Source organism: Cupressus sempervirens, chromosome 6 (genome assembly GCF_028749045.1).
Source record: "Cupressus sempervirens isolate cs-2001-9-10 chromosome 6, ASM2874904v1, whole genome shotgun sequence".
Classification (NCBI taxonomy): domain Eukaryota; kingdom Viridiplantae; phylum Streptophyta; class Pinopsida; order Cupressales; family Cupressaceae; genus Cupressus; species Cupressus sempervirens.
Genome location: NC_143123.1, coordinates 220,988,739 through 221,007,111, shown reverse-complemented (window position 1 = coordinate 221,007,111; position 18,373 = coordinate 220,988,739). Strand labels below are relative to the sequence as shown.

General features: G+C 37.7%; 2 protein-coding genes across 2 annotated transcripts; both read right to left on the bottom strand.

The window, feature by feature from the left end:
- Positions 1 to 6,290: 6,290 nt before the first annotated feature.
- LOC149552064 (uncharacterized) lies at positions 6,291 to 7,361 on the bottom strand. Its single transcript, XM_089790173.1, has 4 exons — positions 6,777 to 7,361; positions 6,614 to 6,682; positions 6,457 to 6,522; positions 6,291 to 6,368 (listed from the first exon to the last, which is right to left on the bottom strand). The coding sequence occupies exons 1-4, from the start codon at positions 6,903 to 6,905 to the stop codon at positions 6,291 to 6,293; spliced, it is 342 nt and encodes a 113-aa protein (XP_089646299.1). The 5' UTR covers positions 6,906 to 7,361.
- Positions 7,362 to 7,380: 19 nt separating this feature from the next.
- Positions 7,381 to 12,150, bottom strand: LOC149552063 (uncharacterized). The gene is made up of 5 exons (XM_089790172.1): positions 12,067 to 12,150; positions 11,737 to 11,814; positions 7,868 to 7,967; positions 7,456 to 7,747; positions 7,381 to 7,387 (listed from the first exon to the last, which is right to left on the bottom strand). The coding sequence occupies exons 1-5, from the start codon at positions 12,148 to 12,150 to the stop codon at positions 7,381 to 7,383; spliced, it is 561 nt and encodes a 186-aa protein (XP_089646298.1).
- Positions 12,151 to 18,373: the final 6,223 nt, after the last annotated feature.

Here is an 18,373-nt window from a genome sequence, read left to right as displayed (position 1 = left end):
GGAGTGGGAGAGGGAGAGAGAGGGTGGATGGAAGAGAAAGAGATTAGGCAATGGCAGAGGGAGTGGGAGAGGGAGAGAGAGGGGGGATGGAAGTGTGTGTAAGAGAGAAAGTAGGGGATGGGAGAGAGTGTGAGAGTGTGAGAGAGAGTAGGGGTGGTAGAGAGAGAGTGAGAGTAGGGGATGGGAGAGAGAGGGAGAGAGTGAGAGAGAGAGATAGTAGGCGATGGGAGAGGGAGTGGGAGGGAGAGAGAGAGAGGGGGAATGGAAGTGTGTAAGAGAGATAGAGTTGGGGATGGGAGAGAGTAGGCAATGGGAGAGGGAGTGTGTGAGAGAGAGAGGGGGGAATGGGAATGTGTATAAGAGAGATAGAGTAGGGGATGGGAGAGAGTGTGAGAGTTTGAGAGAGAGTAGGGGGTGGTAGAGAGAGCTTGTATAGGATGGGGGTGAGAGAGAGAGGGTAGGGGATGGGAGAGAGTGTGAGAGAGAGTAGGGGATGGAAGAGAGAGAGTGAGAGTAGGGGATGGGAGAGAGAAAGTAAAGAGGGAAAGAGAGTACTTGAGAGAGAGAGATAGTAGGTGGTGCAAGAGGGAGTGGGAGAGGGAGAGAGAGGGGGGATGGGAGTGTGTGTGACAAATCTAGAGAGTAGGGGATGGGAGTGTGTGTCTATGAAAGAGAGAGAGTAGGGGATGGGAGAGGGGAGAGAGAGAATAGGGGATGGGGGAGAGAAAGTAGGCAGTGGGAGAGGGAGTGGGAGAGGGAGAGGGAGATAGGGGGAATGGGAATGTGTGTAAGAGAGACAGAGTAGGGGATGGGAGAGAGTGTGAGAGTGTGAGAGAGAGTAGGTGCTGGCGGAGAGAGCTCGTACAGGATGGGAGAGAGAGAGAGTGAGATTAGGGGATGGGAGTGTGAGAGAGAGTAGAGGATGGGAGAGAGAGAGAGAGTGAGAGTAAGGGATGGGATGGGAGAGAGAGAGAGAGTAGAGAGGGAGAGAGAGAACTTGAGAGAGAGAGAGATCTAGTATGCAGTAGGAGAGGGAGAGGGAGAGAATTAGGGGGGATGGGATTGTGCATGACAGATGTAGAGAGTAGGGGATGGGAGAGAAGAGAGTGGGGGGATAAGAGTGTGTGTGTCTATGAAAGAGAGAGAGTAGGGGATGGGAGAGAGTGTGAGAGTGTGAGAGAGAGTAGGGGGTGGCAGAGAGAGAGTACGGGATGGGAGAGATAGAGTGAAAGGATGGGAGAGAGTGTGAGAGAGAGTAGGGGATGGGAGAGAGTGTGAGAGAGAGTTGGGAATGGGAGAGAGAGAGTAAGAGTAGGGGATGGGAGAGAGAGAGTAGAGAGGGAGAGAGAGAACTTGAGAGAGAGAGATAGTAGGTGACCTGGGAGAGGGAGTGGGAGAGGAGGAGAGAGAGGGATGAGAGTGCGTGTGAGAGATCTAGAGAGTAAGGGATGGGAGAGGGGAGAGAGAAAGGGGGTGGGAGTGTGTATCTGCAAAAGAGAGAGTTTAGGGGATGGGAGAGGGGAGAGAGAGAGAGTAGCCCAAGAGAAAGAGAGAGTAGCAGATGGGAGAGAGGGGCGAATGGGAGTGTGTGTAAGAGAGAGTAGGGGATGGGAGAGAGTGTGAGAGAGAGTAGGAGGTGGCAGAGAGAGAGAATGGGATGGGAGAGAGAGAGAGAGAGAGAGAGAGAGAGAGAGAGAGAGAGAGAGAGTAGGGGATGGGAGAGAGTGTGAGAGAGTAGGGAGAGGGAGATAGAGAGAGGGGGATGGGAGTGCGTGTGACAAATCTAGAGAGTAGGGGATGGGAGAGAAGAGAGAGGGGGGATGGGAGTGTGTGTGTGTGTGTGTGTGTGTGTGTGTGTGTGTGTGTGTGTGTGAAAGAGAGAGAGTAGGGGATAGGAGAGAGTGTGAGAGTGTGAGAGAGAGTAGGGGGTGGCAAAGAGAGAGTACGAGATGGGAGAGACAAAGTGAAAGGATGGGAAAGAGTGTGAGAGAGAGTAGGAGGTGGCGGAGAGAGAGAGAGTAGGGGATGAGAGAGACAAAGTGAAAGGATGAGAGAGAGTAGGGGATGGGAGAGAGTGTGAAAGAGAGTTGGGGATTGGAGAGAGAGAGAGAGAGAGAGTAAGAGTAGGGGATGGGAGAGAGAGAGAGAGTAGAGAGGGAGAGAGAGAACTTGAGAGAGAGATAGTAGGTGGTGGGAGAGGGAGTGGGAGAGGAGGAGAGAGAGGGATGGGAGTGCGTGTGAGCGATCTAGAGAGTAAGGGATGGGAGAGGGGAGAGAGAGAGGGGGATGGGAGTGTGTATCTGCAAAAGAGAGAGTTTAGGGGATGGGAGAGGGGAGAGAGAGAGTAGCCCAAGAGAGAGAGAGAGTAGCGGATGGGAGAGAGGGGCGGATGGGAGTGTGTGTAACAGAGAGTAGGGGATGGGAGAGAGTGTGAGAGAGAGTAGGAGGTGGCAGAGAGAGAGAATGGGATGGGGGAGAGAGAGAGAGTGAGAGTAGGGGATGGGAGAGAGTGAGAGAGAGAGAGAGTAGGGGATGGGAGAGAGTGTGAGAGAGTAGGGAGAGGGAGATAGAGAGAGGGGGATAGGAGTGCGTGTGAAAAATCTAGAGAGTAGGGGATGGGAGAGAAGAGAGAGGGGGGATGGGAGTGTGTGTGTGTATTTCTATGAAAGAGAGAGAGTAGGGGATGGGAGAGAGTGTGAGAGTGTGAGAGAGAGTAGGGGGTGGCAAAGAGAGAGTACGAGATGGGAGAGACAGAGTGAAAGGATGGGAAAGAGTGTGAGAGAGAGTAGGAGGTGGCAGAGAGAGAGAGAGAGAGAGTACGAGATGAGAGAGACAGAGTGAAAGGATGAGAGAGAGTGTGAGAGAGAGTTGGGGATGGGAGAGAGTGTGAGAGAGAGTTGGGGATTGGAGAGAGAGAGAGTAAGAGTAGGGGATGGGAGAGAGAGAGTAGAGAGGGAGAGAGAGAACTTGAGAGAGAGAGAGATAGTAGGTGGTGGGAGAGGGGACAGAGAGAGAGAGTAGCGGATGGGAGAGAGGGGCGGATGGGAGTGTGTGTAAGAGAGAGTAGGGGATGGGAGAGAGTGTGAGAGAGAGTAGGAGGTGGCAGAGAGAGAGAATGGGATGGGAGAGAGAGAGTGAGAGTAGGGGATGGGAGAGAGTGTGTGAGAGAGTAGGGGATGGGAGAGAGAGAGAGTAGAGAGTAGGGGATGGGAGAGGAGAGAGAGAGGGGGATGGGAGTGTGTATCTGTAAAAGAGAGAGTTTAGGGGATGGGAGAGAAAGAGTAGCAGATGTGAGAGTGTGAGAGAGAGTAGGGGGATGGGGGAGAGAGAGAGAGAGAGAGAGAGTAAGAAGTGGGAGAGGGAGGATTTTCAATCAAAGAGACTTTCAAACAGCTCATGTTGTTGAAGGGAGATTTTCTAACAGTGCAGGAGCTTATCATTTGCATGTTGAATATGACAATGAACACATCTCTTAGCCAACTAATTTGGTGACTTTCTTAGTTGTTCCTCCTATTGAGAAGGAACTTGTTGATAATAAAATTAATGAAAGTTTGTCAATGGATGCCCCTTTTCTAGAATTTGATTCTTTTATATTTGAAGCTTCTAATATCATTCCAACCATTGATGTTAATCCAAGAAACTTGATAGATCAACACAAGCAAGAAGGGATTGATGGAGAGAAGATAAAAGATATTCCTCACCCTAACAGACAGATAGAATATGAGGCTTTCCCATTTGATTATACACCACATCAAGAAGAAAGGTTGCTACTAGAAGCATTGGAGGATCATGAAGACATTCAAAAGAAATATGAAGAAGGTTTATACATTTTTATGCCATCCCATAACAGGATTAATGGAATTATTCCAAGTGGAATACGAGGATGAAGTGCTTAGTACTTATTTGGTGTTGGAGATATTTATCTTTGAAGAAGAACTTGGAAGTGTATTCATTGTAGATGAAATTTTAGTGAGCCTATATTTAGACTACAAAGATAACACTCTAAACACGTCTTTCCCCAACCATTCTCTTGTCAAAGGCGTAACTAATTTTTTTTGAGATGGTGGATCTTGGTGTTGGCAATACGAACTAGCTCATTCCAAATGATGCCAAAATGTTGCAACCATAAGTTTATAATGCAAAATGGCTCTTTGGGCTTGGTATATTTTTGAAGAAACTTAAGCAATGTGTTGTTATTGAGTCTTTTCTTATTATTGCCAATAATGATATATCTTGCATATAAAGTTACAGCTCCCTCAAAGGATATTCAATGAATAACATTGATGGTATGCCTTTAATTGGAAGGCACAGAAGGCAAGCTATCATCTATCCATAGACATGAGGTAGATGGGAGAATTTACAAATAAGAAAATACAAACTAAGAACTCAAAGATTCTAAATTAAATATTCACAATCAGCAAATCAAGGGGAAAGATCAAAATGATTTATTTTAGATTGTGTGATACACAAAACTCAAAGTTTTGCTTATATGCATAAACACAATTTACTCTATAAAGTTTATCAGAGATAACCAAACTGGTAGAAAGAACAACACATCTCAAATGAATATATTTAAATACAAAGATTTGAAATATATTGCATCTCCTCTCTGATAAAAGATAACAATTCACAAACTATCGTTCTTATTCACGCAGAAAGCCCAATCTAAAAATGAAAAAAATGTTTATAATTTTCCCTCTACCATTATTACAAAACTAAAAAAAGAATCCCTCTTCCTCTTTTTTTGTATCTACTAAAGATTTGTGGGTTTGGAAACCTTAGAAACATATTGGTTGAAGTTTTTTAAGGTGTGTAGAGGTGGAGGAAACAATTGGTGAAGGTAAATCCAAGTTTGGAGTCTTTGGTGGCATTGTGTGCATTTGGGAACACCATTTTGGAAAATATCAGAGATCCTTCATGCTGCCCCTATTTCCAACAATGTAAGAATAATAACAACTATTTATTAAACTTTTATTTTTACCTTAATCTAGTTACTATAGAATAATAACAATGCATTCCAATCAACTGGTGATTATGTTACAATCATTAATGTATGAAAACACAGAAAACTATCAGTGATTATGTTACATTTATGATATTTAAAATGACTTTTTTTGCAAATAATTCATCTTTTCTCTACTATCTCTGACATTTTTTAATTGATGATAAAGAATGGTGGTTATGTATTGAAGCTTAACAAATGGAGAGCTTCTCAAGCTACTGATTTCTTTCATGGAGTTCCTAATAAATCTCAAGGTTCTCATTTAGGTGACCAATTGCCTGGAGGTCCACAAATATTGCCTGATAAGGTTTATTGCCAGGAGGTCCTAATCGATCTTGACTGATAAAGTTTATTGCTAATCAATATTGTATCAAAAATTCAAACTAATTAGGTATTGAATTAAACTTGATAAACAAATGATAGAGAAGGAAAACTTTAAGCATGAACAAGATCATAAATCATATGACGATGACATATTGCAAATGATTAACTTATGCTTAAACAGTGATAAATTTTATTGTTACTCAATATTGTATCAAAGTTTCGAACATATTAGGTATTGAATTTAATGTCATACATAAACATATCTAATTTAATGTCATACATGCTCATATCTAATTTAATGTCATACACGAACATATCTTATTTAATGTCATACATGAACAAACATATAATATAAAATGATAACCAATAATGTCATGTACATTAACAAACACATAATATATTATGATAACCAATAATGTCGCATATGAACAAACATATCATATATTAACCAATAATGTCATACATCAAATAAATGTCATACATCAAATATAAAATGTCATATACATCAAATGTGTATCGAATATGTCCACTGATGCCTATATATATATGTCTAGATCAACTATATCTTTTCCTTCCCACGAGGGGAAGGAAACAAATCTCTCGACATCTTCTATCGTCGTGTCAAGGGAGATGGTGGAGATGATAAGGTCCTCCTGAAACGCTCACTCGTCCTCTTGTTGAGGCTCTTCTCCAACTCGAGCTTATACAAACAAAGTAGATATGAATCAGTATTTATTATACGTTGAAATCAAATATATGTACACACAAAATCAATTATTTTCTTACCACCATCAAATAGTCACTCTGTACGTCCACCTCGAAGGCTCGTGGACGATCAGGCGTGACGAGACCCTACAACAATTCAATAAATATAATCACTTATAAATAACATTAGAAATTTTGAGACTAACTATTATAAACAACAACTAAAATGGAGAAAATTCTTTCATACCTTAGTCAATGGCTATGAGCTAGCCATAGCTGCGGCCACTCCATGATCAACAGACTGTCGGAGATGAGGAGGTGTGTTCGACGTCATGAGCTGCATGTCATACAATACACGTTACATGTAACATGAAACATGAAACAAATATAATCAAATGAATTAAATTAACATGAAACAACTGTACCTGTACGAAGCTCGTACGATGTGTATGCTCTGAGTCCATACTAAAGGTTGAGGGTCCTGTGGAGAACTGATGCACATGCATAATTTTTTTTGTCAATCCTTAATATGATAACTTAATAAATATATGTATTAATTTAAATGATTAAATCGATACATACCTCTAGACTCGTGGAGGGGACAAAAAATGGGGCCGAAGCATCGCTGCTAGGCTCGGCAACACTCTGACCCTGAATTTTGAACAATGTCAATAGATGCTAATTAATTAATCATTCACTATACATATGAAATGTGATCAAATTAGTAAATTATAATGTAATTTACCTGTGTGTCAATGCCAAATTTTTCGTTCAAGAACTGATCAGTGACGAGCCCATCATCCGCAGCATCTCCAGCATGAGTGCCAAATGTGCATAGGGATCCGCATGAAGTGCACATGTGACCACGACGCATAGAAGGCTCCCCCTCAACTAATGGGCCCGTGGAATGGATGAGGGTCTGCGTCAAAGCATTAATGGTCCCTAGAGTGCTGGCCTCTACATGTTCCTTCACAACTGAAGGAATAGTCACATGCTCACGCTGTGGCTTGACCACAGGTGCCCTAACTACATTAGGGTCACGACATGCTCCCAACCTCTCGAATGATGACCCCCCACCTCTACCCTAGGAGTCTAATAGATCAAAATAATTGGGGATCTCCCCAAGGACAAACTCACAATACAATTTCTTCAAAAAATACATTGGGACCTCGTGATTGTTGCAAGGAGGGGCATCAAAAACCATCCACCATCTATCCCAAAAATGATTTCTCATAGCATCATGTATACACCAATGGATGGGGAACCGTTTAGTACCCTCTCTAATAGTATTTTGCTCACCGGGTTTTCTAAATAATGCACATATTGAACCTTTTGGCATTTCTTTTTTTTTAACATCTTCATATGACAATTTATTTGCATAAAATCTTTTTTGTTCTTCCCTCTTAACCTGCCAAACATCTAACTGACTAGTAACTGAGGCTATCTGGGTCTTAATGGATTCGAGGGATGATGCCAATTGAGCCCTCATTGGATTGGTTTGTCCAGCTTGTTTCAACCGACCAATGAGTCCTTCTAATTCAATTTTGCCTATCTCAATTCCATTTAATATATTTTCTTGTGTGCCTGGTGGAGGTCTTGGAATTGGTTCGGGTTGTGGAATTTGTTGTTCTTCAGGAGGGTTTTGTGGATTTTGGTTTTGAGGTTCTTCAGGTTCTTGAGGGTTTTGTGGATTTGCCGGTTGATTATGGACATTTCCTGATAAAGAATCAATTAAAATCCAAATGAATAAACAAATCTAAATAAAAATTGTAAAAACCCTATAAAACAATATGAAAAACATATAAAATAATGCAAATTCAAGTTTAGATTACATACGGCGTCGGCGTCGGTGTGCTGGTGATCTTGGATTTTGTCGGCAAGGAGGCATATTGGCAAGGGATGTTGAAAATGAATTGTTTTCCAACTCACGTGCGTGCTGCCCTTATAAACAGTAAAAATCACTATTAATATGATGGGCCGCGGATGTGCAGCCCATCATTTATAAAAAAAAATTTCTTTTTAATAGCGCGTACGCGCTATTGTGTGTACGCGCTATTGTGCGTACGCGCTATTATGCATATGCACTATAGCGCATATGCACTATAGTTTGGGTAACTCGAACCATAGTGCGTACGCGCTATAGTGCGTACGCACAATAGCGCGTGCGCGCTATTGAAAAATGAAAAAAAAAAAGGCTTGTCACCTTTTTGGCACCACAACTTGGTGCATATGCCCTAAACATAGCATGGATCTCCCTTGAGGTGAAAGTTAATTCCATTTTTGATAACAAGCTTGATAGCCAATTATAAAGTCTATGTTTAAGGCTTCATTGCTTCTACCCTAAAAAGGTTTCTTAGAAGCAACAAACACAAGGTATCCACACAATCATTAATAATACATTTGGCTCCAGAGTTGAACTAAATTACTTCTAGAATCGAGTTTTAAAATATTATGGAGGAATCCATTTGGAAATTTCTCTTTTTAACATGTTGAATTAACACCCATGTTCCCATATGCAGGTGGAAGGTTCATTAGAGACCAGGTCTCATTCATATATTGATCCGATGAGGAGATTTGTTTTTGGAGACTAGTTTCTAATACTGGCCATTTATTGTTATAGAAATGGCAAAGCCTAGATGGTTAATAGACTTTATCAACATATGAAATAAAACAAATCTTAATAAAAAATTATTTATCACGTTTTATTCCTGACAATCACAAACTTGAAGCTAACTCTTATTCAGATTAGTGAAGATTGTTTGTCAGAGTAATAGGCCAGTTAAGTTTTGCAGAGAGCTAGTTGTAACACTTAAGTGCAAAGGTAAATCTTGACAACCAAGTGATCGGTAAATTTTTCATTAGCTTGGCCAAGGCTGCATCTCGATAGGTCAGCTATACCTACCTTCTTTAGTGGATGTTTAGCTAAGATTTTTCTATGTTGTGCTTTCCAAGCAAAAACTACAACCTAAAAAGGCAAGCTTTGTGTCTCCATGACATGGTGGGGGTATCCTAATTGTTCTAAGGTTTATCGGACTGCCCAATTTGGTTGAGCAAGCCCCAAATTTTTACCTGTCTCATCTATTATTGTTCCATACTCCAATGACCACTAGTTTTTCTACCTTGAGATTGTTATGGAAAACTCAAGCTATTCCAAACTGCTATTTTTAATTGGCAAGCAAGGATTTTTGAAGGGCTTTGATGCCTTGTACAAAGAGAGAAGGGAAAAGCATTAAACCCAACACATCCAATCAACAACTAATAGAAGGTACATAACAGCCAACAAGACAACAAGAAATGAGGCAAACACACCCAAAGTCAGGGTGGTTTGATTAAATTGTTACAAGGAGCTTTGATTTAGTCGCTCCTTGGGTTGCTTTGCTAAGTATTTAAGAGAATCACAAAGCATAATACACATTATAAAGAAAATAAGATTTTATAGATCTCATGACATCAATACTACTACTGGTATTCCATTTATAATGAAAAGCAAGGGAAGCTGATATACCTTGGCAAAAGGGATTATAGGTTTTTTTTTTGAAGTGCAAAAATTGTAACATATATATTCAACAATAAAAGCAACAACACAATATTCCAAAATGTTACATGAGTATACTTAGTTATTGTTATGAACAAGGGACTACTAGATGTATCAATTTGTCATAGAAAAGAGAAACACAAGAAATATTTGCATAGCACATATCTACAATTGTAATAGATCAAAAATACATCTCTAGAATTTGGAATTGGATTACACCTACAAAAAACATGCCTGTACAAGTCAACATAATGCCTACAGTAGAGATCCAATCCAAGGCATATGAAAGGAAAAACACATACAAGAGGTAAATAATTGGATAGAAGATAAGTAATGTGAAAATTAGATTTTACAGCTAAATTATAAAAATAGGAAGAGAATTATTGAATTGAAAAAAGTTGAAGCAAATGACAAGCCAATCTTTATATTTGTGACTTAGTTCACTGAAAAATTGCATCTAAATCCATCCCTTGAAAGCAATTCATGTAAAGGCTTGCTTACGTGTTGAACTATGATTGACTCTATGTATACAAAGCTTCATAGAAATCTTGTTCTCTTGCATCAAATGCATGCCTATAATGAAAAGAATGTGACACAACAAACAATGAGAATCTACCTTGTCTAACCCCTCTAAAGAAAAAAAAATAACAAATATGACTACTATAATAAAGCAATCTAAAGCCATAGGTGAAGAAATATAGACTGTTCTATGTGAAATGGCAAGATCTGCTACCCATTCAATTTTTGTATGCCTTAGAACTATGCTATTCAATACTTTGTGCCTGTCATGAGTGTAGCTCCATTTCTTTATTGGATTTGCAACAAACTGTAACATGAAATATAACATAAAATAAAATGTTCAAATGGGAGGAATTTGTAGGAATATGCCAGTCTAGGCAAGGAAAAATATAAACCTGAATCCTTGTTTTTCCCTACATAAGGAAAAAGGGCAACCAATGATATTATACCTTGTTCCACTAGCAGAAGTGTTGTGGGGTTGAATGACCACAATCATCGCACTTCTACCCATCCTTTCCAAACCTATAGAAAATTAAAAATTCAATTCACCAATAGAGTTAATCATCACTTTAAGTGTTCAATATCACAACATTTAGCTTTACATCTATCTAGATTCTACAGTAATAGTTCCAACATTTCTAATTTTTAACAATTATTTTCTTATCCCAAGCATCAAAATAGCATGATTCGAAACTATTTTCATTGCAAGCCTCAAAAGAACAATCATTCATAAAAAAAGTAGAGAAAATATCTGAAGAATAACATAAAGTACACCAAAAGGCTATACAAGTTTCACATGTGCTGAAAAGAACTAAATATGACATAATTTCTCCTAAACAAGTAACTTGTATAGTAAATTGAAAGAAGCTTAGAGAAAACACCTAACCAAACCATTCAAATTATTTCCCAATCCAATTTCTCTAGCAAACATTAAACATTGTTTCATGAGATGAATGAAAAAATGTCAAATGCATTTGAGGTACAGAACATGATCAACAAACCAAAGGATTGACGAGGATATGTTGATGTAATAATTTACACTAAGCTCTTTTCTTTATGCTTATCAAAATAAGTTTTATAATAGGCAGCTAAAATACATATGTTCTTCCTTAATTGAAAGCATCAGGTATTACCACAGCTACTTCAAGTGCACCACTCACCTTTTTTGTCAAGTTAGTGCTTTCCCTACATTATTTCACCTCTTATTTTCATTAACTCATCTCCTCTTGGGCACCAATCACAATGAAAAATTTGTGCAAGAGGCTATATAATTGTGCGTTCTTAATACTTATTGACAATTAGCAATGAGAGAATCAATTTCTGAGTTTGTATATATAAATAGAAAATTAATAAATAGCTTGATTCACAAAACCCTAGGTAAAGCAAGCATTTTTCACATCTCTTGTTTTCTCATTCACTTTAATTTTCAATTTCATGACATCTCCATAGGTGGGATTATCCACCAAGCCTGTGCCTACATCTAGATTATTTTTTGTTGAAAGAGATCATGTTTCATGGACTGTTATAAAGATTGACCACTCTCTTGTGGTATGCTCAAACACCAACAACCAAAGGTCCTTCACTCAATGCCCCTTCACCATTACTTCCATGGAGAAACCTCCCCACATTTCCAAAAATATGTCTAGTTCACTCTTTGATGCTTGTGCTGCAACTTCAAAGAATCAAGTTGCTTCTCGATGTCAACATGCTGACCGTTGAGTCCTTCTATCTGTAATTAGAACAATTGTAAGATTAGGTAAACCATTTCCATGGCTAAGAAAATGGCAATGATGTCTACAAATAATAGATTGGAAATACTGTTGTTCAGTTTCTAGACCTCCAAGTGTGTCTTGGATAATTCAAGTTCCAAATGTGACATGGCCTTCTCTGCTCCTTGATACTACTTAACAGCAACACTTATCCTTTGTTTTATGTTTCTAAGCTCTTCAACTAAGTTTTCAAGTTCCTTTTCAGCACTCACAATAGCTTCCCCAAAAACACTAGAAGCTTTTATGGATGTTCCCATTCTACCACCCTGTGGTTTTCCACCGCCATGACCACTCATTGTACCAGACTTCTCAAAAACTACACCATCCAATGTGACCACATGTCTGAAATCTTTTTCTAGACCATAGGCAATTCAAGTGGCCTAACAAAACACAATAAATAAAATTAAAAAGATTAAACACACAAGTTTATGGAAATATACAAAATATTTAAGAAAGAGGTGCTGAAAACAACATTTATTACTGTCATCAATAGATATATGAAATTAGAATATGCATAATTTGGTAGTGGCATCCAAATGTGTGGACCTTGAAAAACTTTTTCTATAATAAATGTAAAACTAAACTCAATTTTATAACTAGTTGATCTTTTCTTACAAATCCAACCAATAAAATGAATGCTACCATAGAATAAGAGGCAAAGAAGGAGACAATTAAAAAATAAGTAAAGAATGCAATCTACTTGGTCCAGATCTTTTGCTACAATAGTGTTTTCTAGTGCATCATAAAATGCAAATTTAATGTGCTCATCCTGAATAGTTACTAAGTCAAATAAGCGTGGCACACCTTCTAGTGTTCTAACTTTCTCCTTTATTCTTCGAAGATGGTTCTCTTGCTTCTCCTGAATAACACAGTGAAACAAAATCATAAGTTATTATACTTTCTTCAGTTTTTCTCTGCGTTTGAGGGATAGTAGGGATGGAACAAAAGATCTCAAGGAAATCCAGGAGCATTATTAAGCAAACAGAGCATTATTATGGTTGGAGATGTGTGTTCCACAACATAATAAATAAGGATATAAAACTGTCTAGGTTGTCACAAAGAGTTTAAAGACCCCACATGATTTTGCAAGATGCAAAGGCAAATCTTGTCAATAAAAATATAGCATTAATCTTGAACATAAATTGCATGTGGCAAATTAGCAACCAATGCAACATCACCATCACAGCTTTTTAAGCTTTTGAGGATAAATTTTGAGCCTTGGTCTGGATACTATTTAAAAGCTCTCCAAGTGGTTGACAGTAAAATCTCTTGAGCTACCCCTATTTTCCCAATTCCTCTTGAAACTTGCCACTTGATGCTTTCCTCTCAACAGTGATATTGTTGGGAACATTACAACCACTTCCAAACAAATGAAATACAATAAATTAATAATTTCTGAGCCACATGTCACAGAAAGAATTTGCATGCATAAAAAAGATGATGTTGGAGGATGGGAACCGAGTCAACAGGCATCTCAATAAAGATATCTTCTCTTTGGAGTAAATTCACTACCTAGACCTCTATCAAATCTTTTTAAGGTGGGTAACTTCAACCATTACCATTTTCCATACAGTTACAGATACAATGCATGTTATGGAAAATAATTAGTATTCTAATAGTAGCAAAAGCAATAACCAATTTAAAATATTTGTAACAATAATCAATAAGTATGTATAAATCTTTAATAAGCCAAATTTTAGTGAATAAACCTGAAGTGACAAATTTAAACTCAAAAAATTAGTTCTCTTTTCTATCATCCATAAAAAAAATCTAATAAGAAAAACTCAAACGTGACTATTTGAACCAATTAACAACAAAGTAATTATAGTAATAACAAGTCAAGCTTTAACTGATACTTGGTTTATGATAAACCACTAAAACTAGAAACAATAACCATATGCAATTATTGCTTCATATCTGAACAAAATCACAAGTTGCAAAATATAGATAGTTCTGCACACTAAAGGCATAATTATCATCAAAGCAAAAATTCTAGACTTAAGAACAATAATCTCAAAAATGACTTTTCAAATTAAAATCAGTGATAAGGGCACCATCACAATGACAAGCCAATCCTCAATTGGGAAGTGGTTTTATAATAAATAATTGGAAATATAAAAACCTTACTATTTTCAACAATTGTCTTATATCAGGCCAAAACCACAAAATGTTGAAAAGCAAAATTGTCTGAACTCTGAACTTTGAAGGTGTATTTATTATTGAAGTAATATGTTAAAACTTAAGACACATCATAAATCATTGATAAGTAGGAGATATTTTCCACATCAAGTCAAATTTTGATATTGCTATTAAGATTCAATAGTGTAGTTTTTGAGTCAAACTCATTGAACCATGATTCATGCATAGTAGTTCACACAAACTCATTTCTCATGAGATTGAATGAACACTTTGCACTCATTGCATTGAGGTAGTGCTCACAAAGGTGAAGCACCACAACTTCCTCAGAGGCTCACCCATTCTAGTACTACTCCAACTCAAGAAGGCTTAACTATGGAGTTTCCTCCATGGTTTAAACCACTCTACTTGCAATCCCATTTGAAAAACCTACAACAAGTATCATGCCTTATGAACCATTCATTAAAAATCCCCTTGAGTTCATCAATAGATAAGCCTAAGAGATTTTCCATAGCAAGTCAAATTGTGATATTGCTATCACGATTCAATTGTACATTTTTTGAGTCAAACTCATTGACCCATGAATATATAATATATGACCCAAGAAAGAGGGTGAAATTGTAAATGTAATGGATTATACATCCTTTCCTCCTACTACCAGATGACTAAAGGTGCTGGTGTGCTAATTGTACCCCCTATCCTTGTAGTTATTTGCAACATATATGAGGAAAAATGAAATTTCTAAAATGAAAACTCACAGTAATACAATCAAATTTCTAAATGAAATGTAACCATAAATACTGGTAGAAGCCTTCAATTACTTAACACAAATATATAATTGGATTGTCATTGAATTAAATCTTGCATTGGTCAAAATTAAATAACAAGGATAACATACAAGGCAAGTTCATGTCATACTATACTGCAGGTAGTAAACAGAGCATGCTATTCCTTGTATGGTATAAAAAGTTATGGTCTTCTTGATGTTCATTGTGTCTTGGAAATGGGGGCTCAGTAGCTTGTGAACTGGATGCATAGCACTCAACTCTCTATTTGTTACAATTATAAAAGGCTCTGTTGTTGTGTGAGTTGTAAGCCTAAAAAACAAAACCTACAGACTTGTTATAAAATGTATCTTTCAATTTAGAATATGTATCTGGGATTCATTAGATTTTCACTAGTGGTTTATTGGTTGATGGTATCCTGATTAGCTTTCACTAGTGGCTGATAATTTGAAACCATTGTTGAATTTATTATTAACCAACATGTTTTTTAGGATGGTGGCCTATTCTGCCCCTCTTATGGTAAGAAAAATCTTTAGATCCTCCCAAAATTGGACTACTATGTTCCTCATCTTTGTTTGGGTTTCCCAAATCATTGTACACATCATAATCAGTAATTATGTGCCACTCTTCCCCTATTACATAAGCTCTTCATTCCTCAAATTTAATAGTGCTTGAGAAGCCTCATGAGGGAGATAAATTTGCAAATCAAAGCAGATTTCTTATGAATCATGCTATTTACTAAAAAATTAAGCTTTAATCTTCTACGTTACTGCTAAAACAAAATGGGCAAATTTTTTTTATGTTTTTATCCTATTGGAGAAAAAGACCCCGTCCTTTTTATAGTGAGATGCAGGATACACCAAAAAATTACATAAGAAAAAATCGTGCCTATGAATATTTTTTATGAAGAAAGCAACATAGGTCCCATGTTAAGAGTTTCATTTGAACTCCACTAGATATGTGGTTTTCCCAGTGACGACCCTAACATGAGTACTTCTCCAATTCTGCAAGTAGCCTCATCCAACACTACACTAGTATCATCTGTTGATATTTGTTCCATCGCACAAACATATATCAGTATCATAAGTGCTCCACTTAATTGAAAACTAGGGGATGAATCATACTTGTGAAAGCCTGTTGTTAGGGAAGGGCTACCAGTGATTGAAATCTTTCTTAAATATAGAATAAAAGAGAAAGGAAACATTTAGGTTTTTACATCATAGCAAAAGACAATGCTGCAACATTCTCACAAAGTAGTTACCTCCCCCCTTCCTTAGATAATAATCTAAATCAGTCAAATATCATCAAATTAAAACTAATAATTAGCCATAATTGATTGAATAAAAATAGTGTGTAAAATTGAATGGACTCCTTGACCTCCCGCAAGAAGCTTTGTTGTCATGACTAGAGAAAATTTTACAACTAGAATATATATATGTTACTATAGAGTTCAGGCCTAGGAGTAAGCCAAATCATACCTATGAAATCAGGAAAGATGACACTCAAATTGGAAGCATCTAACTTGCAGAACAGTGCAAAATAGTCAAGCATCTCAATGCGATTCAATCTGTTATAACACAGAAAACTTGCGTGCACGAAAGAGAAATTGAAAGTGAAATTTTTTTATTTTTATTTTTGTTGTATAATGCCCGTGATGGTCAAAATTTTGACCAACATGAGCCTTACATATGAAAAAAAAAAAAAATTTGCCTTAACATTCCGACCAATCTAAACTTATTTTGTTAATGGTCAAAAATTTTGGTCAAAAAATGGGTTTAAATGTAGTAGTGTTTTGATGATGTTATTTAGTGACACATTTCCTTACTTTGATGATTAGGATGTGATAGGTGATGTTATTTACTTTGTAGGATTATCTTATGCTTTCCACTAGCATGTTAGATTTCCTTATGCTTATGACTGTAGCATGTTTTAGTAGTGATGTCCCCATTACGATTATACCGACAATCTGATTAGTGGCTTGGGATGTTATGCATGGGGGATGGATAGGGCCCATGATGGTCTTATGATGCCATTGATATTTAGGAGGAACCATGTACTTAGTTAGTTGTTTTATTCATTGCAATGTTAATTGTGTTATTACTGTGTTGCTTTCAGTTCACTGCGATGTTTCCTTTCTATACTTTTCCTTCACTATTTGTTAGATGGTTAGATTCTAGCTTTCCATCTTTTAGTTATTCAAATATAGTTTGAGTGTTCATGCCTCGAGATTTGGATCTGGTACTCCCTGGTGTGGAGGAACTTCATTTCTTGTTTCCTTAGCTTCCTTCTATGTTTTCTACTTTTTGTTCTTGCATGCTAATTTCTCCTGTGAGATTGCACTTTCTCACTTGAGGATGCAAGTCTTCATGCAGTGTGTTGGGTTTCTTCAAATGGCTTTGCACTTCCTTGTGTGAAACCCTACACCAGCCTTGTGGTGTCTTGGTGGTCCAGCTAGGCACTTCCTCATGCAAAAATACACTTCTTTTTATGACATGTGGCACATCTTTGCATGAGAATTTGGCACTTTGTTGGCTTCGCATGAAAAATAGGGGCTATCTAGGCTTGTTAGAGAAAAGTTTAGAAATTCGTTTTGGATACCCTTTTTGGTTTTACACCTTCCTAGTTCAAAATAGATTTCCCAAGGGGTTTAAAATATATCATTTACGTATAAGTTGATACATTAACTTGTACTTAAGATATATTTTAATAAATGTGACAATTCATTTGAGATAGGTTCTAGACCTCTACAAGCTAAGATAAAGATTCTAGGAAATTTTAGGGCTTTAGAAATTTAGACTTAGCCAAATTTTAGGGCTTCAGGATTTCAAACTTAGCCAATTTTTAAGAGTCAGCATTTGTCTTTTAGCTTGGTTGATCTCTTATGTTTTCTTATTTATTTTTTGGTTGTTGTGGCATTTGGAGATCTTTTGGTGTTTGGATGATTTTCAGTCTTTCATTGTGATCTTTGTGATCCATGTATGTTGTTGTCATGTACACTTGCACTTTTTTAAAAATTTTTTTATCTTACTTGTATTTCATCCTTGTTCCAAGGATCTCCAGGTGGGGCATTACATCTAGTGTCAGAGCCCATGTTGCAACATTGGGATCTTTGTGTTATGCTTCCACTATGGTTTTGTTTCTATTGTGTATTATTATATTATGTTGATTATTTGATATCTTGTTAGTTCATGGTTTTGACTCTTATGCTTCTTTCTCAGTTGGGCCCTCATGTTGAGGAGTGCCAAGAGGATCATGAACATGAAGAGGGGTCCCACCATGGAGATTCCCATCATTCAAAGCATAGAGAGGAGGAATGTGAACATGAGCATTCTCTTACCCCACCAGGGGGTAGAAGGCACCATCGGGGTGGTAGGGACCACAACAATGAGGATTCTATTAGGTTGGCTATCATGAAGTCCCTTTAGCAATCCAAACCACTAGTGTATGATGGCAAGGGAAGTGGCCTCAAGGTTGAGATTTGGTTGTTGGACATGGAGCACTGCTTCACCATGTATCCATATTCAACCAACATGAGGGCCTATTGTACAATTATGTAGTTGAGGGACCACGCATCCATTTGGTGGAATATCGAGAGTTA